Source organism: Mesocricetus auratus, unplaced genomic scaffold, assembly GCF_017639785.1.
Source record: "Mesocricetus auratus isolate SY011 unplaced genomic scaffold, BCM_Maur_2.0 Super-Scaffold_6723, whole genome shotgun sequence".
NCBI lineage: Eukaryota > Metazoa > Chordata > Mammalia > Rodentia > Cricetidae > Mesocricetus > Mesocricetus auratus.
This window is the reverse complement of record NW_024429183.1, coordinates 6,411,980-6,437,381: the sequence shown is the minus strand read 5'-3', so window position 1 is coordinate 6,437,381 and position 25,402 is coordinate 6,411,980. Positions and strand designations below refer to the sequence as shown.

The 25,402-nt window shown below is 51.9% G+C and overlaps 1 protein-coding gene across 1 annotated transcript in view; it reads left to right on the top strand.

Annotated features, from left to right (window-relative positions):
- Positions 1-25,402, top strand: part of LOC101831493 (c-Maf inducing protein) — a 190,723-nt gene that overhangs the window by 112,297 nt on the left and 53,024 nt on the right. Inside the window, exons 2-3 of the mRNA XM_005073070.4 lie at positions 3,735-3,860; positions 9,600-9,650. Of these exons, the coding sequence (XP_005073127.1) occupies positions 3,735-3,860; positions 9,600-9,650 (177 nt within the window). The remainder of the gene's footprint in view (positions 1-3,734; positions 3,861-9,599; positions 9,651-25,402) is intronic.

Sequence of the window (25,402 nt, the reverse complement as noted above, 5' to 3'; positions counted from 1 at the left end):
CCTGTAGTCCTGGCAGGTCTTGTCTTTGTGATTTTCTAGCCTTAGCCTCCAGACTCACTGGTTTTACGGGCTTGTGCCTTCAGGCTCCGTTCCTGAGTGATCTTGATTTAATTTTATCCACATGCTCAGATCCCGTCCCTCACCTTCCCACGCTGCATTTGTTAGTCAAGTGTGAGCTGTCATTTACATGTAGTGACATCTACCCATTAGGGTGCAGATCCAGGAGAGCTGATGGATGGAACCACCAGGAGGAACAGTTGCTTGGGGTGAGCTGGTTCCAATTACCCCAGCAAGTGTGTCCTGCCTCCCATCAGCCCTGCCCACCCATGCAGCCTGGAGTTTCCCATCTGCTTCAGTACAGACCAGGATGTGATAGCCACCCATCTGATTCCATCCCTGGGGTTCTGTGGATTCTAGGGTGCCCTGCAACAGGAACATTGCCCTGTGGGCTTGACTCCTGAAAACCCATGATCTCTTAGTTGTGCCTGAGAGCTGCCTCTCCCTTGGTGGTGGAAGGCTCAGTTGTCCTCCTTTCTGATTGGCTGCTGTTGATTCTGGCTACTGTGTCACCATTGCTGTGGGTAACATTGTCTCAGCGGTGTGACATATCTGCTCCTACATGACCTGTTTGCATTGTTTAGCCTCAAATTTCCGGCCCCAGTGGGGACCCCCTGGGCAGAAGCTGTTGTCATCGTAGCTTGACGTGCAGTGACCACAGAGAGACCTTGGATGTAGAAACGAAAACAGTGTCCTTGTGCCACACCACTATGCCCGTCCTTAGTGTTCTACACTCAGTGTGCAAGTGTGGCCCTGATTTGGGGACCCAATGCTTCTGTGTTACTGTTGGGGTCCAGGTCCAGTTCAGTCATCTTAGTTTCCACCCAGTGACCCTTTGTGTTCCCAGATTTCATGGTAGAATCCCTCATCCTGTCCCCTCAAACCCTCTTCCAGCCAGGACACTTTATTTGCTCAGGTATTCCTTGTCTTCGGTGCATGGGGGGCGCCCTCTTGTTTTTGGATGTAGAGTTTATTAGGTAGCCCAGGCTGGCCTCACATTCTCGGTCCCCGGGCCTTCACCTTCTGAATGCTGGAATGACAGGTGAGCCTCAGCATGCCCAGCTTAGGCAGGCATCTTGAGGGACCAACTTCAGTTGGGTTTTGGGGTTTAGGGAGGAGGATGCCAGAGATAAAGTATAGTCATCATATTGATCTCCTCAGTATGTTCCAGACGCTGAGCTAAGTAAGTCCTTGGCAAATTAGGTGCCCTGAAATATTCTCTGCTTTTCTGTTTATTAAATTATCATCAGAGGAGCCAGATTCAGAGAGGTGCAGTAAGTGTCTTAATGACACACAGTAAGGAACTCGGAACTGGCTCTGACGACTGCTTTGGGCCAAGTGCTGAGTCAGACTGTGGCAAAGCGATCAATCTGGTTTTTAAAAACATCGAGTGCTTATTTATACCCAGCCTTTTCCCAGAAAGCTTTGCTTCCAGCTTCTGCTCCAAGCTGCGTTTTGGACAGCCTGGCTGTGTTGTAGAATGGAGGCGAGCCTACGGCAACCTCCGTGAACAGAGGTGGTCTGCACAGGTAGAGCACTGGCTGTGTCCATCAGACAAGGAGCTAAGGCCAGAGGCCTCTCAGGAGGCGTTTGGAGATCAACACCTGTGGCCTTTCTGCTGCTGTGGGTCTGTGTGGTTCGGTTCCTTCATGATCCTACCTGCCATGCCCTTTGCCACAGTGGTGGGTCTCCTGTGGTGACTTGAGGGACGGGCGTTTTGGATTCGGCATCTTTGTGGTCCAACACTGCAGCTCCTCTTCCTGGCTTCTGTGGTACTGAGGGTGGTTGGGCTAACTAGCCTTTTGGAAGAGAAAGGGCTGAGCAGCTGCCCCTGCTTCCTCTAGAGAGGGCCTTTAACTTAATAATAAAGGGCCACCTTCCCAGGTGTGTTGTGGGCTGGTACTTCATTTGTTAAAATGACAGTCATCCTGAGAATTAGGCTCACTGAACATGATGGCAAAGGCCCATGTCCCTGTTGTATATAACAGCCAGCTGAGAGACGGGACTGTCATCAGTACATGCAGTAAATGTTTGAAATTAAGCATCTCCCCAGCCAGGGGCAAGGCTGAACTGTGTTATTCAAACACTGGGCCATGTCCCTGGGCTAGTGCCGGGGGTGGGCACGGGGGACAGGGAGTAATTCTGGGTGTACAGTGCGGGAACAGGTACTTACTCCACAGACTGACGAGGCACACCGTGGCCTGCAGGTCTTGCTGAAGGACAGTTCACTGACTTGAAAGGCTCGGGACAAGCCATCTTCCACCTCCACAGTTCTGGAGGCTTCATTGATGCTGTCAGACTTTCCTGCAGCACCTTCTCTTTGGGGACATGGTCGCCAGACCCCAGATGTCAGCCCTTCTAGAAGTGGTACATGCTACCTAAGCTGTGCGCATCCCTCTTCCCTCAGCCGTATTGCCGTTTCTGCCTTTGCGTTGGCCTTGAGTTTATGCAGTGGCCTCTCCTCCGCCCTGGTCCCTTAGCCCCATTTTGCCCATTTTCATTCCCCCATTCAATGCTCCCCCACCTCAGCTTACTCTCGGATGTTTCTTATTTGTTGTCTGTCCACCTCACTACACTCCAGTCTTGCAGTAACCAGCACGCCCCCCCAGAATATACTAGAAGCTCAGTGGATATCTGTTGAACCAACCTAAGTTGATCAGCCAGTCTCAGCTCGCACCAGGGAAGCTGAGACAATTTAGCCATCAGCTCTCCCTTCCTTCACATGTGTCACTTGGAAAAGAAGAAACGATCAGAGGCCCAAGTATCTAAGACATTCATCTGGGCCATGTACTTTAAATTGTGCCTTCCTGATTCAGTGTATTACCATGGATAGGTTCAGTCTTGGCCATGGGAAGGCCACAAATCCTCTGTGCACCTCCTCCCTAAAGTCATCGAGAAATGCCACTCAAGGAGTTCCTGTAGCAGCGTATGCACATGCAAGGGTCTCAGGGAGGTTGCTGTTAAATGTCTTAGCTTGGTTTTCTTTTCTTCTGACTCTCCTGAGCTCTCGAAGTCTTGGAGGCAAAGTGTTGAAGACCCCGGTTGTTGTCCCATGCTGCCCCCCACCCCATGCTTCTCTGAGAGAGTGGGACTCTCTTAAAGGCGAGCAGTATGGATAGCTTTAGGCTTCTCTTGCCTTCTCCCAGCACTTAACCATGGTTGCCTTTCTCATGGGTTTTCCAAATACATGCTATTGGCCTATGTGGTGGACCAGGCACTGAAGAAAGACAGCATACACTGTATGAGCTTTGGGGGTAAGGAAGGAGCAGGATGGGTTAGAGGTCCTATCAGTGGGCTGCTATGGGGAGTGACCCTCCATTGGCATGAGGGCCATTGAAGGATGCTGTGCTGGGGAGGGATGCTGAGATTCTAGCTCGACCCTGAGTTGGGCCCCCAGCTGAGCTCTGTGACCACCAGGAGATGACCCTTCACCCTTGCCCTCAGGGTTCCCTTGCCTGTTCTTCATTTTTTATTCCTAGATGTGGGATGAATTTTCTTCACAGGCTTTCCACACGGTGGAATGCTGCCAGCCAGGAACTCTGGAGGGCCAGAGTTCTTCGCAGCCAAATTTCTGTGCTTATACTGTCTGCTCATCACCAGCATTGGTTTCTGAGGTGGGGGCCGTGCCAGCCTTTGTAACCTGGGTATGTTTCTCTCTTTCTCTCTTTTTGCTACAGCCGTCCGGGTACATGGAAAACTCCGTCTCCTACAGCGCCATTGAAGATGTTCAGCCGCTGTCCTGGGAGAATGCCCCGAAGTACTGTTTACAGCTCACGATCCCTGGGGGGACCGTCCTGCTGCAGGTAGGATGAGTAACCACGAGCTAGCAGCTTCTCCCTCTCCTTCCTCCCCTCCCCCTCCCCTGCTCCCTCTGTAGATGTTAGCTTTTGTCAACTCAGAACATCACAAAGGTATAAAGGGCTCCTCAGGAAGGCAGGAAGAGGGCTGTGTGTGGATTAAGTACTTGCTGCATGATGCCTACTTTTAGGAGCTTGCCAGTTCCTCCTGAGGCTGAAAAATGAATTCTCTAGTCTTCATTTTACATATGGGGAAACCCAGGCCCATGCCATAGGCCAGTTGTCGGGCCTCAGAAGTTACTAGAAGTGTACCTTCTTACAAATCTTCTCTTTCTGGACTCAAGTGAGGGTGTGTCCTGTATCTTGTTTTGTTGGCTTAAGTTTTTGTTGTTGTGTTTGTTTGGTTTTGGTTTGGTTTTTTGTACTTTTTTTTTTGCAAACAATGGAAATACTGACTCTGTGTGTCTGTAAGGACATGGGTTAGAAATGACACAAGCATCATTCAGACAAGTTGAATAGGAATGACATGCTATTGAAATTGCTGAGAAGTCCAGGAGAGGACTGCAAGAATAGCTGAATCCAGGGGCAGATGACGGACGATGTTATCCATACTTAGTCTTTGCCCCTCCCTCTGTGTTGGCATCATGGGGAGATACATTGTCAGTGTGTGGTGGGAAAGGGTATGTGGCCACCCTAAGGCACTGCTTAGAATTTCTAATTTTTTTTTTTAAAGTAAGGGTGCCTTTCCTTCCATTGAAACTTCACGGAAGAATCAGGTTGGCCCTGCTGCTCCTACTCCTGTTGGGAGTGTGCTCTATTCTACACCTTTGACAATAACAGCTTATGGCTCTTCTCATACCGCATCCCTGGAAAGGCGAAGCAGTAGCTAGAAGCCAGCTGCCACAGCAGTGCAAGGGACGTTGTATAACACATCCCTATCCGTACTGTTTTCTCTTGGAGGATACTGGAAGCCACGCCTGTCATAGCTCATTTTTTAACTCAGCCACCAAACGGTGCCCTCTGTGCCTGCCTCCCGGGGCCTGGCCCAATGACCACCCCCAATTCCTCATCATGTCCCCTCTGGCCAGCAGAGCTCCCCAATTCCTTCTTTCCCCCCTTGTTTTTAGTGAGGGATGGGGGAAAACATGCTCAGCCTCTGCCGTGCCTCTCTGCCTCCCTTCTGTCCCTCTTGCCCAGCTGTGATGTCTGTAGTACTGGGTCCGTGCAAGGCTGGGCAATGCCAGACCCTGTGGGGCTGGGTGGCCCTATGAGCAGCAATAGCCAAGATGAGGAGGACTGCGGAAGGGCAGCAGGGCAGCCCTCTGGAATGTCGTTACTGCTGAATTAAGTAGCTTCAGACCTGGGCCCTGCAGCCCCATCCTCATCCTCACTGTCAGCCTCTCGGGAGACCAAGCTGTAAACACATGATTACTGAAGCTGCAACTCAGGTGTGTCCCAGAGGACTGGAAGGGAGAGCAGGGTGACTCATTGGTCCAGGCCCCCGGAGGCAGCCGGGCCCTAGGGATGCATTGGCATGGGGTCCAGAGGGATGAGTAGGGTGCCTTACAGGGGGCACATCTAGTATTGGTGTGGGGAGGTAGCTCTCTGCTGCAGTTGCCCGTGGAGTTGATGGCATGGCTGTGTCTGGATGACACGGTCTTGTCAACCTCTGACTATATATACTCAGGACATGAGGGAGCCATAGAAAGCTCTTACGGGACAGAGGGGACACTAGACAGATCAGGTACTAAGGGGCAGAAGGCTGGGCGTGTGAGAAAGTCAGGGAGTCCTGGTTCCTCTGTTGATAGTGGTCCCCACTCACTGGCAGGGGAGTCTTTTGTTTTGGGGGGCTAGAGAGGGCAACCTTGCCCTCCAAGGAAGGCTAGAGCATCACCCTGGGTCAGAGATGCAAAGGCATGCTGGCCGTCTCTGGGCATGTTCCTTTAACCTGGACATGGCCCTGCCTGGCGGCAGTGATGACTCTCCCAGCTGCAGTGGGCTGAGTGACGCGTCAGAGCTCCCCCTGTGGGCTGACGAGCCAGGCTGCCCCAGCGTCCTCCAAGCTTGCCGCCCCTGCTTGGTGGCTGCTCAGTCAGAGGCAGGAGCAGCAGAGGAGGAGAGAAGAAGAAAAGAGAAGAGGCCCCTGCAGCTACTGCTGCAATCCGGAACCCAACTCAGGGAAGCAGCGCAATCTCCCTCCAGAGAGCTAGGTGGGTGTAGCCCTGCCCCTGCCCACCCATGCATGGGTCTCTCTCCAGCCTGCATTCCCAGTAGGCCAAGGGAGGCAGACTAGATTGGCCACCTGTCCCTGCCTGTCCCTTGACTCCATAATTGTGTATGACTTCTCTATTCCCCAGGGGGTGACAGAAGCGCTGGTTAGGGCCTCTGCTGGGCATTCTGGTTCACATGTTATGTGTGACGGATGGCTTTGTCTTCATTCTTGAGTGACATACTATGTTAGGACCCAGAGCCCAGGTGTCACCAAGAGTGGCCTCAATGACTGAGGATAGATCTTCCTGGTCCTGGGGAGGAAAGGGATCTGGAAGTAGCCAGGTAGGCCGAAGGGTCACCGCCCAGGGGTCGTAGCCCAGTAGAAGTGCCAAGGGCCTGTGGCAGGATAGCAGAAGTCCTGGAGTGTTTTGAGCCGAATCTGGGCACGGCAGCCACCAGCTCCTGTGGTGGCGTGAGCTTGGGTTTAATTGATGCTATTGGTTGAGAAATGTTCTTTCTGGGCGCCGAGCCATACCAAGTGTCGGGCTCTGCTGTATCTGTGCTGTCTAGCCCTCCATCTCCCTCCTCCCAGCATCTTCGTCTACCTCTGTGTCTGTCTTTCTGTCTCTCTACCTTTGTCTCCCTTCTGTTTCCTTCTCTGCCTTTCTCTCTGCTCTTCTCTTCCTCCCTCCCTCTCCAGCCTTCGCTGTGTCTCTCTTTTCCTCTAATGTCTCCTCGGCCTCAGAGCATCTCCCTCTTCCTCTGTATCATCCTCCTGAATTCCTCCTCCGGTCCTAGTGTCCTTCGAGGGACTGCCTTTCCCATTCTGCCTTTCTTATCAATAGTGTATCTTCCTGGAAATCCAGCCCCTGGGACCTGAGCTGGGGGTTCCAGGAAGGCTGAGTAGACCTTCCCACACATCCCCTTACTAGGTACCATGGTGCAGTTCTTCAGCAGATGCTCAGCACAGGAGCCAGTGAGTGCTCCTGGGAACCTGGTGATTTCAGTGTGAGCTCTCTAGGGCATGTGTTAGCAGACCCAGCAACAGCAGAGGCCTGCTAATCCTGTTTCTCTCTTACCACCTTCTTGTCAGCACCATTGTGAGGAGGCCAGCTTCTAAGTACCTACACAGTGTATGCCTTATGTGGGTCACATTGCTGGTGGCTTCAGGTGAAGTGCTGAGCACCGAGGAACCATGCAGTACTGATATGCTTGAGGCAGAGGGTCCTCCCTTAAGGAAGAGCAGACAGAACCCAAGGTGGCTTGAGTTTAGGAGGGAAAGTGGACCCCCCCCCATTGCCAGTCTTGAAAGTCCCATGGGCAATGGAAAACTGTTTACTCCACACACCAGTAGCTGGGAGGGACAGGGGCTGGATGGGTTCCTTGCTTACTGGAAGGGAGAGAGGGAGAATGAAAGAGAGCTTTCCCGGCCGCTCTTTGCTGTTTTTCCTGGAGATTGGTCCAGGAAGCTGAACTTGGGAACAGTCCCTGCAGGCTCTGGGCTGTTTTTCTCACCTCACGGACAATGCAACAATGAGCTAGAACTTGGCAACCTCTGCAGAGGAAGTTGGGCAGGCTTGCCTGGAGCCAGCCCTGTGGGAAGATTATCACCAGGCACAGGCAGAGAGCCACCAGAGCAAGCCTAGAGTCATGGGGGCAAGGTGGGCTGTGAGCTCTCTCTGAGGTTCCTGGAGATTCTCCTCCAAGTCACCCTCAAGGTACACTGTACCTAGTGTACCCTGGGATCTGGGTTGTCCTGGCTCCTCTCTGCTGCCACTCTGGCTGCAATGGAACTTCATAGACAGATGCTCCTTCTGGCTGCAGCACAGCCAGACCAACGTCCCCTGTGCTAGAAACCACTTGGGGAGGCCTGTACTGGGACTCAGAGTGTCCTCCTCTGCTGAAAGAAATCTCATCTTTGTCACACACTGCCTGGCCCCCTCTGCCTTCCATGTTGGCCACTCGGTACTGGGAATAGGTGCCATGTTCTTCATTGACTATCAAGGGAAAAGCAGCTCCCAGAGCCACGGCACAAACCCACAAGAGCCAGGCACACTGTTTGCCTGCTCCCTAGGAGGTACTGGGGCAAGCAGCCTAGGAGAGAGATGGGCCTGAGATATGATCCCAGTCTGCTCTGCTAGCCAAGCTCACTGAGCAATGGGAAGCTTCTGGGCCTCATTTCTTCACCTGTAACTGGACCACAGTACTTGTCTCCTTGGTTACCACGGAATCAAAAGACAGTCCAAGCCTGGGACACAGGTGTTCAGGGACATACCGCCATGCTTGTTTTTGGAGACTCAGCAAAAGCATGGCGATGAAGAGGGTTCTTTGAAGTTCCATGAAATGGGTATATGGATGTTCCACCGATCCTCATGTTTACTTCTCTCTCCTTTCTCCTCTCCCGTGCTTGCGCATCCATCTGTGAATGCACCTGTCCACTTATATCTGTCAACATATCTAGCTCATCCATCAATCTACGTACCCACCCACCCACCCTCCGTCTACTTAACCTACTTCATCTGTCATTCTACACACTCACCTACTCAGCCACACATTGGCCCATCTATCCATCTGCACGCACACTTACCCTTTCACCCACCTACCACTCCACGCGTCTGTCCGTCCCATCCTTCCATCCATGAATGCACCTAACCACTTGCCCCTCCATACATCCATGTACCCGTTTCCCCACCTACCCATCTGTCTGCCCACTTACCCAGTGCACACTGCCCATTTCCCTGAGGCTGCTGGGTGTCTGTTCTGGAGCACGCATCTGAGGTATTTCTGCTGCTACTGCATGGGGACAGGGCTAAGTCGTGCACTGGCTCTCAAAAGCAAAGCTTCTCCCCTCTCATGTCACATTACTCGTGCTTACTGACCAAGTTACAAGCCGTGTGTGCTTGTACTGTGGGTAGGAGGAGCTGGGAACGAGACCATGGACAACATTGAGAACATCTAGGCCCCAGGTCCATATGGAGATGGTGATGGTGGAGCCCAGGGTGGGCTGGACTTGACTCTCATCCCAAGATCCGTTGGATCTTCTGAAGTTGCCTACTGGGATCAGAAGTGCCACATGCCAGTATCAGGGGTGGCCAGGGCTCTGCTTCTGAGGCCCAGGAGGGAGTCTGTCTCCTTGCTTAGATTCTGGATTCTCCTTGGAGTCTATGACTTTGACCATCTCCCTACTTCAGTCTGATTGACCCTCCTGCTGACAGAACAGAGGCACCGGTCTGCTTTAGCTATGTCATCAGTGGCCAGTTCTCACCATCCAAGGTCAATCAGTATGCATAAACACAGGGAAAGTGCTCCAGCCCGCAGGCTGGCGACTCTTGTACCCAGCAAAACTATCCCATACTGGAAGCCATGTCTTCTATTCTGATTTTGTTCTCAGGGTTCAGTGTACAGTTTTTCAGGAGGCAAACCAGGGCCTCGGAGCAGATGGCAGTGGTTAGGGGCTTGTGTGGAGGCCAATAAAATGGTTTGAGACATCCCAGAAAACGATGACCTGCCACTCTCCTGTTCTTCTTGTTACAGGCTGCCAACAGCTACCTGCGAGATCAGTGGTTCCATTCTCTGCAGTGGAAGGTAAGTCAGGCCCGTACTGGTGCCTTTGCAGTGGCTGCTTGGGCCTTACAGAGTGTTGGCTGAGAACCAGGCAGGACACAGACCTGGAGATGGGGAACGTTGCCTCTTGGGTGGCTCAGTGAGGGGTCACTGCTCTTGCTGGAAGCATCTGCCCCCTCCCCAAATGCTGTGCCTTGCGACAGAAGCGGGTCCCTGATGGTGACTGCTCAGCTTGGAGCCATCCAACTGCTCCCTTGCGCCCAGGAGGGTCTTTGACCTGCTTTCATCAGAGGGAGGGCAGACCTGGGGTCCAGGGAGGCTGGACTCTGGGTTCCAGAAGGTTCCTTGAACAAGAGGCTTTGGGCCCTGTGCAGAGTGGAGATTGAGCAGAGGTTGAAAACCCGGGCTCATGTTCACCAACCTTGATCCCTTTGGTGGGCTGGCTCTCCAGCTTCACCCCCGTCCTCACTCCTGTGGAAGTTTCAGGCTCCTGGCACTTTGAGGTGGCAGACTGCTGCTGTCACTTCTCAGTCCTGGGCCAGCTTTCCTGATGAGAAAAGCCCCTGGGAGACCCAGTCCCCTTGTGTTCAGTGGCCTAGGTGATGGAACCAGGTCAGAGGGCGTGGATAGTGCATACTAGGTTATCTCTCGTCTCCCTCCTCTGCCTTCTGAGCTGTGGTCCAACACTCACCATTGTAGATGTGGACCATGTCACGGGGTGTCTTCATGGTGGCCTGAAGGGCCTTGGAAGCTGGCGGCGTGCGATAGAGTGAAGGAGTGCCCAGCAGATCACGTGACTGCCCCTGAGAGATGGTCCTCTCCTCCCGTTATCTGTTCATCTTCTTGCTCTCTGCCCCTGGTGCCAAGTCTGAGCTAAGCATGAATCATGAGAGCGAGACTGCATTTATGGAGCACCTACTGTGTACTGGCAGCAGGGCAAGATTTCTGCTCGCCATTTCACCGGAGCCGTGCCTCTGCAAAGCTCGTTCCTCTCTGTGCCAGGCTTAGTCCAGGAAAGGTCGCTCAGCGAGCAGCTCAGCTTCCTGCAACCTGCGAAGGCCCAGGAGGGTTTAGGGGGTCCTGACTCACCATCAACCTTTTGAGGTGAATATTTCCTCCACCTGCACTCCAGGCACACCTCTGAGGGAGACTGCTTATGAAGTGGTGTAAAATGGAGTTTCAAGTTGAGCTTGGCGGCACATGCCTACGTTTCTAATACTTAGGAGTCTGAGGCAGGAGGCCTGCCACCAGTTGGAGGCTTCCAAGAGACTTTGGTGGAAAGATTATCTCAGAATTCAAGTCTAGGATTATGTGTGGGATTCACAAAATAAATTCAGAACTAAGGAGGATGTCCTTGGGTTTCCAGTCGTTCTTATAAGGGCCTGGGTCTCAATTCTGATGGTGCCTGCCATATTTATGATCGCTAAATTCAGTGAGTGATAACTTTCTTTAAAAGCACCCGGGAAAACTAAGCCAGAGTTGTTAGAGGATGGCAGTGGCTTTGCCAGGCCTTGTCCCTCCCTCCAAGAGGTGGGTGGTGACCCTCATTCCCTCCATATAAGCTTGTGTGAGATGCTGGTGTGGTCTCCCTGGGGCAGTTGGCTCTGGATGTTCTGGGTATGCAGCCACCAGGTGGCAGTGGTCTCTTGGTATAGCAAGTTGATTTAATGATGGCTCCTGGAGGTGCAATTTGGTGAGAGTTGTTAAACCTTGCTGTCCATCCTTGCAAAGTGACAGAGAATCATAAGCTGTTAGGGGGAATACTTCCAGCTAGTAACATCAGCTGGAAGTCCTGGATTCTAACCCTTACTTTACCTTGGCCTGTTCAGACAGATGTGGGTGTTGGTTCATTTAACTGAATACAGTCACTGAAGTTTGTAACTTATCAGGCCGGGCTGATATGTTGTCATTTAGCTAGTATGGAAACTAGAGTTCAGAGAGGCCAAATAGCTTGCCCATAGTTGCACAGCAACTTGAATCCAGACCCGTGGGTCCATCCTGCCTCCTGTCTGTCAGACTGCCTGAGATTTGGACTCATCAGCCCATTCAGGATGCGACTCTCTCTCTCTGGCTCTGAGGCAGCCCAGCCACTCTTTTCCTCCACAGGTGAAGGCAACCACCATGGAGTTCTCTTCTTTTTTATTTACTTGCTTCTTTTTTCATCTTTAACACAGAGGAAGAAAAAAAAAAAGCTGACAGTAGAGCATCAGAATTTAGGACATTTAGCAATCCCACAACCACGGTTTGGATTTGTGAATTTTCTGCTTGTGGCCTACAACAGGGAGTATATATAGAGTGTGCTCTTTTTGTAGCGTGACACACTCCTCAGATACTGTGTCTCCCAGTTTAACTTGCCTGGACTTGCCCAGGGCAGTGTGTTTCCTCACGAGGGAAAAACTGGATCTTAAAAAGATTTTGCTGCAAATACAGCATATGGCCCTTAGCAGGACAGGGCTCCTCAGCCAAGGGATACTGCGGAGTCCACCTCAGGCTGCCCTGAGGGACACAACAGAGTGTGACCGCAGCCCCCTGGTAGGATTCTTGCCTTGTTTTAATAGTCAGTAGGTCTCCACTGCTGCCATCATGACCCCCTTGGCTGAGGGGTTCCCTCACTACCATTTTCTCTGCCTGAATAGATTCTCTTGAAGCAACGGTTGTTCTGAGGAGACATGAGGGCGTGAGCCTTGGTCAGGGGAGCCCAGGGAAGCCTGGAGTCCCATGGTGAGATGGGGGTAAGCACCTCCTGTACTAGGAATGGGATGGGAAGAGTTGTTCTGCCCCAACCCAGATCCCCAGAGCCCAGCCTGCAGTCCGGGGGTTCCCTGGGGAGGCTGTCCTGTTTGGTTTAGGCAGTAGGCCCTTGAGGCCAATTCCCTTGGGTGTGGAACATAAACAGTCATACAGAGTTAATGAGGCCTCAGTTCTGACTCAGATGCTCCTCTTTGCTCCTGCCCTAGCCCTCAGAGGCCAGGATCTGCAGAGATAGCCTGCGTGTACTCGAGGCTTCGAGGGAACAGCCCACCATATGTACAAGGCCCGGAAGGCACAGGCCCTTCCGTGTGTGAAAGGCCATGAGCAGACAAACTTGAGAGGACAGATAAGGTCCTACTGTGTGTACAAAGCTGTGAGGAGGCAGGTCCATCTGTGTATACAAGGCCATGAAGAGGCAAGACTGAGAGGACAGATAAGGTCCTACTGTGTGTACAAAGCTGTGACGAGGCAGGTCCATCCGTGTATACAAGGCCATGAAGAGACAAGACTGAGAGGGCAGATAAGGTCCTACTGTGTGTACACAGCTGTGAGGAGGCAGGTCCATCCATGTGTAAGACTGTAGGGAGACCTGTTATACAACCCTATGAGGGGACAGGCTTGTTGTATTGTACTAGGCCATAAGAAGAAAGGCCTAACATGTGTTCAAGATAAAAAAAAAAAAAAGAATGACCCACCCAGATATATGTTACTGTAAAAGGACAGGCCACGGTGTGCACTAACTAGGCCACGTGTGTAACAATGCTGTGAGGGGACAGCCTAGGCTGTGTGACACCAGTGGTGTTCCAGGCTGTGAGGGCACAGCATATGATTACAAAACTGTGAGAAACCAGCCTGTGTTTCTCTCTGGGCTCTGGAGACGAGAGGCTCCAGTGCACACAGCCATGAGGGGCAAGCCTGCCTGGATACCTTGAGGAGTGTTATGGCTGGTGATGAACCCTTAGCCAGGTGCCTTGCCCTCCCCTAGGCAACTGAGGCTCTGCAGCTTGGCCTTGGCTTCCTGGTGTGGTTCAGAGGCCATTGCACAGGAGTCATAAAACCCGCAATGATTGTGTTCTTGAGAGAAAGTGAGTCACTGAAAACACAGCAGGCCAGGGGACAGGGCACAGGTGGGGCGTGTAACAAGAGCCGGCCAGACACGAGGGCCTTTGCATACACATGGCCACAGCTGTCTACTTCTCCCTAACAGGCTTTCCCAAGTCCCTGGAAGGCATGACCTCACAGCCACCCCTGTTCAGGCCTCTGCGCCCCCCCGTTGTGCTTTGGAGGTTGAAAAAGGAAAAGTGCTTTAGTGTATGAGGGCAGCTATTGTATTCGTGTGTTGTCAGTGGACGGAGACTTGCGACGGATGCCTCGGTTTGCTTCTCTGTGAAATGGGGTGTCGGGAGCACCTCACCTACTGAGTCTTTGTGAAGATCGGAGAACCTATTGTTTTCGAGGGAAATGAAGCAGGTCTGTAGAAACCAGTGCCCCTGCCACACCCCCTCCCCACCTCATCTGGCCTCCTGGAAGACCAGTAAATCCTCACAAAGACTTCCTACTAGTGTTGGCCCCACAGGGTTTCCTAGGCTCTTGAACACCCTATGTCTGTGTTCCACACACATTTGTTGCCTTGAACCTCAGGATGGTTCTTCGAAACCTTTGTCCCTCTCGACTTATAGAAGAGGGGCTGGAGCCCAAGAGAATGAAGTCATCGCCAAGGACAAGTGGCTTCTTAGAAGTTGCCTTGCAGCGGGGATGGACCTGTGTGTGTTCAGAGCCCCTGGTCGGGGGCCGTCACTGTTAAGGTCCCTGCATAGGCTCTTTGCTGCTCTTACCCTATACTTCACACAGGGAGGAGGCCTGGCCTGTGCCAGGATTGCTGGGACACCAGGTCAGGATGACACAAGGCCCTGAGGTGACACTTCATCTCGCACTTCTTGTTGAAGGCCAAGCCAGAGCACTCCTGGCATGGGAAGCTTGGGGCTCTGTATAAACGCTATCACCCTGGCTCTGTCTCTCCTTGGCCAGGATGTCACCCTGGGAAGGACCCATCCCCGGATTCTGTGCTGTGGCTTGGACTTCTCTTTCCTCTCTGATCTGTGGATCTTCTGCTGGAGTATCCAGACACACCCCTAGTCGCAAAGCAGCAGGTAGTCAGCGCACACTCAGTCTGCACTGAGCCAGTGCCTGGCCTCTCATGGCTTAGCATCACTGCTGCAGGGAAGGCCTGCTTCTCCTGTGTCCCTGTTTCACATGTGGATATTGGGACTGAGAAATTACGCCTGCATTTGCCCAGTCATATAGCCTTTGAACAGAGGCCTGCCTGGAGTCCAGAACCCAGTCTTCCTTCCCCGGCCTGGAGCATAGCTCCAGACATCGCGTGCAGAACACACACTTTGTCACGCACTCAAAACCCCATAAGCACATGTGACCTATCAGTAGCTACTGGATTGTTAGGCTTAGATACTGGGCCCTGGCAGCCTAACCCTCCAGGCTTGCCCAACGCTTTCTGTATACCAATTAAGCAGACACAGTAGCTCCCCCTACCCAAGTCCATCATCAAAACACTGACATGAAGTTTGAGCTAGAGATGCATGCAAACTAAGCAGTCTTTGTTGAAGGGTGGCCCCATCAATCACTGACCCACCATTGTCTCTGCTCCAGACTTGCCTGTGAGGTGGTCTGAGAGTTGTCATAACTGTGTGCATTCTCACCAAGGGATCTGACTGACACCCTGACTCCAGCCTTTTCTTTCTCTCTGCGTGGATTCCCTGGGAGAAATTCTAGTTGCTTTGGGCCCATTGTTTCAGTAGTCTGATAGCTGGGGGAGGAGGCATGAGGCTATCTCCCTTCCTTCCCAGACAGTTAGCTTTCACAGACCCAGTCCGTCCTCAGTACTGTGTGTCTAGAATACACACGAAGGAGAGCTTTGCATTTCCTTCCAGGCCTTACAGATGTGTTGAGGGTTACTGGTTGACTGGCTGGTCACCTGTTCTTGGCTGCCGGCCAGCATAGCCCCAGTCAGACCTGGCTCCCACACCTGCCCAGGTGATGTACCACACTCCCTTGTACTCAGTGCCCAGACCTGGCCTGGCTCCTCACTTCCCAGTGGCTGCATCAGCACTCTTGTGTGGCTCCGTGTGTTCTGCCTCGCCACATGCCTGCCTTGCCTGTCCAGGTTAGCTCTGGGCATTCAGTCCCAGAAACATCAGAGGGACTCTAGGAGCCTTGTAAAAGTTGAGCTGTGAGAGGCCACCCTACTCCAGCACTGCAGGAAAGCCCTGGGGTGACCCAGGGAACAAAGGTGATTGGCTCAGGAGGACCCAAGCATGGAGGCCTTTAGTGGCCCAGGCCACTCGTCTCCAGTGTCTTACAGCCTCAATGCGGTCCCTCAGAGTCACTGGGGTCCCCGTAACTAACAACAAGGGCAACTCCTGGGATTGAAACTAACAAGTGGCAGAGGTTGGGTGGCCTTGGGGAGGAGAGCCATGCTCCCAAGCTTCCATTATGGCAGAGAAAACAATTACTTGACACCGACTAATGTTGGGAACCATGCTGGGTGATGTCTTAGAAGCCCATCTTAAAGGGTGAGGGGAAAGAACACAGGGACCAGGGAGGTAGTGGCACACACACACCCTTAATCCCCACAAGTGAGACAGAGACAGGTGGATCTCTGTCAGTTCCAGGCCAGGCTGGTCTACGGCACGAGTTCCAGGACAGCCTCCAAAGCTACAGAGAAACCCTGCATCAAAACCAAAACAACAACAACAACAAAAAAAAACAAACGGGGGTGAGGGGGGAGTTGTTGGTTCAGTGTCTCTCTCATGGACACGGCCGGGTTTGGGATGTGGCCTGCGTTAGCTTTGTCCCTTCCTTCCAGCTTCTTCGGTCACAGTTTGGCAGAGTTATAGATAGGAAGTCATGGAGGTGAGGGACAGCACCCCATGCTGAACCTGCGGTGTTCCCACTTCCCCGCATCCCCCTTTTCCTTCCTGTCCGCTTTCCTCCTTCCCACCCTCTCACCTATCTCCCCTGTGCTGGGGATTCTGTGTTAGGAGAGTAAGTACTGGGTCACTGTGCCGTCTCCTCAGCCGGTGATGTGGTGTTTGTTTCGGAGAGGGCATCTCGCTAAGTTGCTTCAATTTGCCATCCTCCTGCCATGGCTTCCCGGGTGGTTGAGATGGCATTATGAACAGGTGCCCCCAGATGAAGCTTGTTACAGACTCTTCTGTCCTTCCCAGTAGCCCAGAGAGAAGCATCCAGATCAAAAGAGGTGACCCAGAGAGCTCTCTCCAGGGATCCTGGGGTGGGATGACCCACAGTGGGTCTCCAGTGCCCACACTCCTAGGGACCCTGGGGTGGGATGACCCACAGTGGGTCTCCAGTGCCCACGCTCCTAGCAGCGCCTATGATTAGTTTGGCCTGCTTGAACTCAGTATTGTAAATGGACTTATTTGTGCCTTGGGCTTGGAGGCTGAACATCGGGTTTGTGAGACTTAAGACGTGTTCTTTTGTAGTGACGCTGTATTCTGTTCATGCTGGGTGACGTTTTTTGTTCTGCTGTGGGTGTGTCTCAGCTTGTTAATCCTCTGAGACAGGACATGTCTAGCTAGGCCTGGTACAGACAGGAACACTCTGGTGTCTGTGCCCACATTCCTACCGTGGGTGCGTGGGAGTGAGCCGCCAGGCTGTGGGGCATGTTTATGGTCACCGTATAGTCACCACGAGCGGAGGCTGACCACTCTTTTTCCTGAACAGTTGCATACCCACTGCTTCTATTAGTTTCTGGCATCCTGAGTGGGTCAGTAACTTGACAGACTCACACAGGATTTGACAACATTATTGAGAATGGATGGGCATTTTAGGAGTTAGGGCCCTGTCCCCTCTCCCTTTTCCCTGTTCTTCCCTCGGCCTCTTGGCTGCTATGCGTTGAGCAGCCTCGTTGGTCACACAGAGTACCTCCTTGGTCACCCTGCCATACTTTTTTTAAGTCCAAAAGCAGTGGAGCCTGATGGCTCTGGACTTCACCTTTGAAGGTGTGCGCCAAACAAGTACTTGCTTCTTGCCGCTGCTTCTTTCTTGGGCATTTGTCCAATGGAAGGCCACTGACCGACCCTGTGGAGTCCAGGTAACAGAGGTCAGGCTACGGGTGAAGAAGTGCTGCCGGATTGGGCTCAGAGCAGCTAGACGGGGCTTTGGATCTTTAGGAATTCACTGACATCCACACTGGGAAACCCGGTTCCCAAAAGGACCAAGGAGAGAACTTGAGTGTCTCCTGTCGACAAACAGCACAATGAGCTTTGAAATCCAGTCCTCACCCCGGAGATTTGGTGATTTTTTTTTTCCTATTCCATAGGCTAAACATCTGGAACCCAGACCGGATAGATACAGTTACTTGCCCCATGCAGCAAAGCTAGAGATTGGGGAAGGGGAGGGGAATATGGCTCTCAGCACGAAAGAGGACCTGAATTTCACCCTCAGACACCCCCCCCAATACTTGCTTGTAACCTCAACACTGGAGGGGCAGAGACAGACAGATTCCCCAGGTCTCACTAACCAGCCAGCCTCACCCAGTCAGCAAGTTCCATGTCCTAGTGAGAGACCTCATCTGGGGAGGGACGGAGGGAGGGAGGGAGGGAGGGAGGGACGGAGGGACGGAGGGAGGGAGGGAGGGAGGGAGGGAGGGAGGGAGGGAGGGAGGGAGGGAGGGAAGGAAGGAAGGAAGGAAGGAAGGAAGGAAGGAAGGAAGGAAGGAAGGAAGGAACTCCAGGTGACAGTTTCCAAGCCCTCACTCACGTGTACGTGCATAACACACACATATATATACATGATAGAAGATGGAGGAGCTGGGCCTTCACCATGTTCTTGGCCTCCAAGCCTGCCCTTGAACCCTCCTGTCCTTCTCCAGCACCTCTAGGGACCTGACTTTCTGAGATCCCCTCCCCTGCCTGGTTCCCGGGAGCAGCATGGTGGTTCTCCCAGCATTCTGAAAAGAAGTGGCATCCGTGGGTTGTTTTCCTCCCAAGCAAGGAGGGGACTGGAGCTTCCATGTGTCATCAGCACACGCTTTGATGGGGACCGATGAGTCACCGAGCCGCACAGGGAGGGTTTTCACATACATGGTTTGTGGGTAAGCCCGCTTTCTACCCTTTAAGGCAGAATTTTATTTGATTTTTCCCCCCTCCTTCTCTTTGTGGATGAGTTTTCCAGACATAACCAGAAGGCAGCGTCATCATTTGACATGACCTCTGTTCCTCAGGAGGCTGTGGTGGCAGTGGGGTGCTCTGATCTGGGGATGCTGTCTTGCTTTCAGGGTGGCATGGTGGTTGAGTGACCCAGTGGAGGAGATGACGGTGGCTTGCCGTTCTGTGTTGGCCTCAGTGACTCCTGCCCGCCCATTGGCTTGGAAACGAGGCTAAACAGAGACTTAAAAGAGCAGCCACAACTGTCCCCACAGAGGAATTTGCCCTCACCCTTCCAGAGGTGATCAGGCAGACCCAGTGGGTCAGTCGCACAGGTCCAGGGAAGGGGAGGCTTGGGGAGAGGCTAATTGGCTAGCGTTGGTGTCAAAAACCCGAGGCCCTTATGGCATGGGGTGCTTTGAGTTTTCAGGATGCAGACAGGCAGAGATATCCACTCATGGGGACACAAGTTCACTTCTAACAGCTGCTATGTGGTGGCAGCATTGTGTTCCTTGAATGGAAGAAAAAACAGTGTAGATCTCTAGATGCTTGAGCCAGACTGTCTACAAGGGCTGTGTCTGTCCTTAGATGCGAGAGGTTTCCAGGACCTTGACACTGCCAAGATGGCAGCAGGCATCTGTGGGTGCTAGTTTGTAAGGCTCTTGTTGAAGTCTAAGCACAGATCTCCGCTGTCCCAGCCTCCCAACCAATTCGGACAAGGATTTTGAATCCCTGCCTCATTGGTTCTCAAAGAGCGGCTCACAGGCTCCAATCACATGGCTGCTTAGAGGGTCTGATTGTGAGGTGGGGTGTGGTTCAGTTGGTCCAGTGTGTGTCGAGCATACGCAAGGCCTTGAGTTCAATTCCCCACACTTCATAAACCAGGGGCAGTGGTGTACACCTGTAATCCAGGAATTTGGGAAGTGCAGTCAGGAGGGTCAGGCGTTCTAGGTCACTCTTAGTTATGCAGTGAATTCAAGGCCAGTCTGGCTACATGTGACCCTACCTCAAATAATAAACAAATTCAGATCTAAGCCATGAACCGGAGTAAGGCCACTGTACACTACATCATACCAACATTCCCTCCTGGTGACACTAACGCAACCCAGGCTTTGGCAGCCAGAGAAGGGAAGCACAATGAGTGTTTGATGAGTGACTACTAGATTCCCTCCATTGCATCTGTCATCTTGTCTAAGCTGCGCAGTGTCCCTGGGAGGTGACATTTCACAAAGAATAGAACTGACCCTCAGATTAAATAATTTTCTCAGTGTAGCCAGGCCTGAATTCCACCTCAGAGTCTGACAGCTCCATCTGTCCTCATCAGACCCCGTTGCTGTGTCCCTCAGAGCCTTTAGTTCAAATTCCAATGCTTGAATGTGACCCCTGGATTTCTCTGTCGTGTCCCCTCCTCTCATACTGGTGGCTTTGAATTTGGGTTTTCCTGGGGTTCTCAGTGTTACTGTCTGAACCCCAACTCTATCCCGGAAAATACAGTTGCCTGGCATGAGGTCAGGACAAGGCACAAGGATCACGCCTCATTCTACATCCAGGGCTAATATCGCGGACTGTCAAAAAGCACACAGAAGCCAACTGTACATTTGAGACCAAGATCCTTCTCCAAGTCCTGTCATCCAGAACCCATGTGGTGCCTTTCTTAACTGTAACTCCAGTTCCAGGGTTTTGACAAACACAGTGTGCATACATGCACAGAGGCAAAACACTCATGCACATAAAATAAGTAAATCTAAAAAAAAAATTAAGGGTTTATGTTGGCTCATAGCTTCGGCATACAGTCCACGATGGCAGGGAAGACGTGGCGGCAACAACCTGAGGCAGCTGGACACGTGGCATCCGCAGTCAGGAAGCGGAGGGAGAGGGGGATGCTGGTGCTCAGCTCCGTTTTATTCCATTTGGGACCCCAGCCCGGGATATGGTACAGCTGCAGTAACTGTGGGTCTTCCCATCCCAGTCAGATCTCTTTGGAAAAAACCTTTGTAAGATATGCCCCAGGTGTGTTTCCCAGGTGATTCCAAACCCTGCAAGTTGACAGTGAAGCTAAACCATGACAAGTGTTTGCGCTGAGCAACTCCACCTGCCTTTAGTGTTTGGCGAGAGGCCCCGCTACAGCCTGTCAGGGTGCAAGGGCTTGTCATGAGTAGGACCCTGGTCAGTCAAGAATGTCTGTGATGGAGGTCTCCAAGCCAAGGCACTGTGAGTGACCCCCCCCCAAGTTGAGGTTGGGTAGTAAGACCTCAACGGGCCTCATTTTGATATCTTCTAGGACGCCCTGCCTCTGGGACTGTGGGTGAGGTGACTTGCAGAAGCAGGCAGGAGGGAAAGCAGCAGGAACTGGTTTGGAGTAGTTCCCAGCAGGTGTTGAAAAAGCAGAGCCAGGTGCTCGGACCTGCGTATGACGGAGCATGGATTCTGAAACTGGCTGTAACTGACACGGGGACCTCAGAGCTCCTCGGTGTGCTTGAGTGTGAAGAAGGTGGGAGGTGACTCAGATGAGGCTTCCGCAAAGTGCCCGTCCCGCCTGCCACCTGCTCGTATAACGAGTGCACCCTCACTGTCATGTTGCCATCACCACTAGCCTTGTCTTCCCAAATGGGGGCTCTATCCCCATTCAGAAATAATGCCCTATTTCCCTGTCCCCACCCCAACGACTGCCATCCTACATGTTGTCCCCTGAGAGCTGACAACTCTCAGAACCTTAACGTGAGCGGAATCACAGGAGACTTGGCCATATGTCACTCAGCAGAATGGCTTTCAGGTCATGTGTGCCATAGCACGAGTCAACATTTCCTTCCTTTTGAAGGCTGCGTAATACTCCAACGTTTGTATATGTACCACAGTTGGTTCATGAGCTTGTGAACATGGGTTGCTTCCACCTGTTGGCTTTTGTGAATGATGCTATTGTGAGCATGGGTGTGTACACGTATACTCATTTGGTACCCACTCAATAATTAGGTACCTCTCATCTACAATACAACAGGCTGGAGGAGTCTACCTGAGTATGGAGTCTCTTAAGCCTTAGGATGGATGTTTCTGGTATGTAGCCAGGACTGAGGGTCTTAGGAGGGTTTTCAGGATAGGCGTCAGTATTGGGGAATGTTGTGGGAAGGAGCCTTGATTTGTGGGTGGTTTGACGGTGTCTGCTGTTGTGAAAGGAAGATGCAGGGTGGACTCTCCCCTGTGGCTTCTCTTTGCCAAGGACTGTACGTCAGCTGAGGCTGACGTCCCTGTCCGAATTCTCCTGGAAATACTTCCTGCAGCCTACCAGGTCCCCAGGTAACTGCCTCTGACATCACGGATGAAGCAGGTGTAGAGGGTTGGGCGTGGCTGGGCCCAGCTTGCTTGAGGCCACACAGAGCTAGGACTTGTACCTTACAGCAAGGGCCGAGGCGGGCTTTGGGGTGGTAATGCAGATCCCACAGTCCACTGAGGAGTCAGAGGGGACAGACTGCCAGAACTAAGGGAAAGAGAACCCAGCACATACCACGGAGGATGAGCTGAGGGAGTCTCTCTGTGACGCCTTGGTGAAGTGATAGGAATAGATGGATCAGCCTGACTCAAGGGACAGCTAGAATCAAGGGACCAGGGCCCTGGGCCGCAAGCCAGCCCTCACCTGCTGCTCCTCAGGCATATGAGTTTCCCAAATCCAACTGTCTCTTAAAACAAAAAACAAACATATAAACAAAACAAAAAAACTTAGAATTCACTGTCTCATAGCTCTGGGGCCAGAGTCAAGGTGTAAACATGGCCTTGCTCCCTTGAAGTCTTCTGAGGGCATCTTTGCCTGACTGTTCAGACTTTGGGGACTGCAAGCAACCCTTGGACCCTTGGCCCTCCTTCCTTCTGGCCATGCAGCTCCGTTCCCTGCTGTGTCTGCTCTGTACATGTGGCATTGTGTGTGGGGGGGAGGTAAAAGGAGGGAGGAGAGAGAGAGAGAGAGAGAGAGAGAGAGAGAGAGAGAGAGAGAGAGAAAATAAATGAGAATGAGATAGTTTCCATGTGGCATTTTTGCAAGGGCACCAGTTCAGGACCCAGCCTAGTCCAGCATGACCTCATCTTACTCCATCCCATCTGCAAAGACCCTATTTCCTAATAAGGTCACAGTCAGATGCCCAGAGTTATAACAACTGGGCTATAACTCCCAACCCACACTAGCAGCAGGGTGATCTTGGACAAGAGAGGTCCCTTCCATCACTGCCTGATGTGTGCCATAGGTTGGGATGTGTCTGCCCCACAACCACTCAGCAGGCATGGGGGTTGGATATGACTTCTTACAGGGCTCTGGAGTCTCCAGGGTTTCCTGACAGCCCTTGGTGCAGACAGCCAGCCTCTGTCCAGATCTGCAAGACCAATACTGCCTTTGGTCCAGATCCCCAGGGTTCCCGGTCCATGACAGTTGTTTGAAGGATGTGCCTCTGGTACTGATGCTGAGATTTATGATTCTCTTCCCTGCCTTGAGCAGACTACACCATCAGCCATTTCATTACATCAAGGGGCTCAGCTATTGTGTACAATATTGCAGAGAAAGTGGAAGCCTCGTCCCTGTCTCCAAGCAATATGAACTCAGTGGGAAGCATAATGCATCTGTGTGATTATCAAGTTTGTGCCTGGGATGCAGTGCAAGTGGGATGTGGTACCCAGCAGGGAGCCTGACACCTAGGTGGGTCATCCACTCACCAGCCAGACTCATGGTTACCCAGGCAACCAGCTGATGCCCAGAGCCAGTAGAGCAGGACACCCACCTGGGTCTTGCTGTTTCCTTGGCAGCAATAATAGCTACAGGGAAGCTGCCTATGGTGGTCACTTAGGAGGCTGAGAGCCTAAGCTGTGTCCTTTTCCAGACAAAGTACCCATCTCCTCAGGAGCTGCTGTCTCAGGCACACATAAGCTAGGCTCTCCAACTGACAGAAAGGCACAGGTTTTTAAAGTTATTACTGTATTTATTTTACATGAATGGATGTTTATTGCATATATGTCTGTGCCTGGTGCCCGCAGCATCAGTCAGACCCCCTAGGATTGTAGGTACAGATGGTTGTGAACCACCATGTGGGTGCTGGGATTCAGGGCCTTGAGAAGAGGAGCCAGTGCTCTTGACTGCTGAGCCATCTCTCGAGCCCTACTTGATGGCATGAGGTCAAGACACTCAGATTGTAAACTTGGCTATTCTAGTTCTCCTATTAAGACTAGCTGTGTGGCTTAACCATTTAGCCTCCATTTTCTCATCTATAAAGTAGGGCTCACCTTTCTGAGATAACTGTTGAGATTACAGAAGTTAATGTGAGGGCCTAGGGGGAGAGCTTAGTAAAAGTAAAGCTTGTTTTGCAAGCTTAGAGACTGAACTGAATCCAGTCCTTTGAACCCAGGCATGAACCAGGTGGTGGTGGTGCACACCTTTAATCCTAGCACTTAGAAGTCAGAGGCTGGTGGATCTCTGTGAGTTTGAGGTCAGCCTGGTCTATAAAGCAAGTTCTAGGGCAGCCAGAGGTGTTACACAGAGAAACCCTGTTTCAAAAAACAACAAAAAGCCAGGCATGGCAGTGTGCTTTTGAGATCCCAGTGTTGACGGGTGGATTCCTACTTGCTCATTGGTTAAGTTCCAGGCCAGTGAGAGACCCTGTCTCAGAAAACAAGATGGACAACCGAAGAATGACACTCAAGGCTGACCTCTGGCCTCCTTTTGTACCCTCACACATATGTGTGCCTGTGTGTGTGTATATATGTGGGCAAGCACACACATACACATGTACACACACACACACACAGCTAACATGTTAGGTATTTAGTATGGAGCCTGACCAGTACAGATTCCTCCTAAAGGAAGAGTGATGATGTTCTAGTGATATTCATCACAACCCATCATGTACCACAGCTGCTCTTGTGAGTAGCCATTGTTACGAGTGCTTTATGTCCCTTCCTGTCCCCTACACCTGGAAAAAAATGGATAAATTCCTCTGATGAGCAGGACCAGTGGGTGAGCATGCAGTGATTACTGGCCAAATCTAGGTCCCCTGAAGACCCACATGGTTCAGCAGAGGCCACAGGATGGGTTGGTGGCCATCTAGATGTTATCAGAGAACAGAGACAGAGATGGGCACAGCCCAGCAGTGGTTGACCTGGCCACACGATGAACTCCACATCATGAGAGGGAATGAACATCAACAGTCACTCGGGTGCATGTCTGTTGCTGGAGCTTTCTGGCCCGTCAGGTACCGCTGTCCCTCTCAGTCCCAAATAAACACGCAGACCCTATATTAGTTATAAAAACTGTTGGCCAGTATCTTGGGCTTCTTATTGGCTTCTCTGACTTAATTATTAACCCATTTCTATTAATCTGTGTATTTCCATGTGGTCTTATCTTACTGGAGAACGCCTCACACGTCCTTTCTTCCCAGTCTTTACATGGTGACTGACTGGCTGACTCTCCTGCCTACCTTTCCCAGAATTCTCCTTGTCACCCAGTCCCGCCTATCTTGCTGCCTTATTGGCCAGTAGTGTTTTATTCATCAACCAGTAAGAGAAACATAAATGCAGAAGAACTTCTCCCATCACCTCTCAACTCTGAAGCCATCTTGCTGAGTGGGAAAAGCCTGGCTCAAAGGCCATGTGCTTGTATGACTCCAGTCCCATGACTGGTCCAGAAACCAGGAGACTAGCTCTTGGGAGGGGAGGAGGCATTGACTGTTGGATGTCCTCAGTTTCCTTTGGGATGAGAGCTGTGCATGATATACTAAGTGCCATGGAACTGTATGCTTCAGGAAGATTGGCAGTTCATTGGTGTCTGACTTTCACCTTGATAATGGACATGTATGTACAACAAAGACAGCA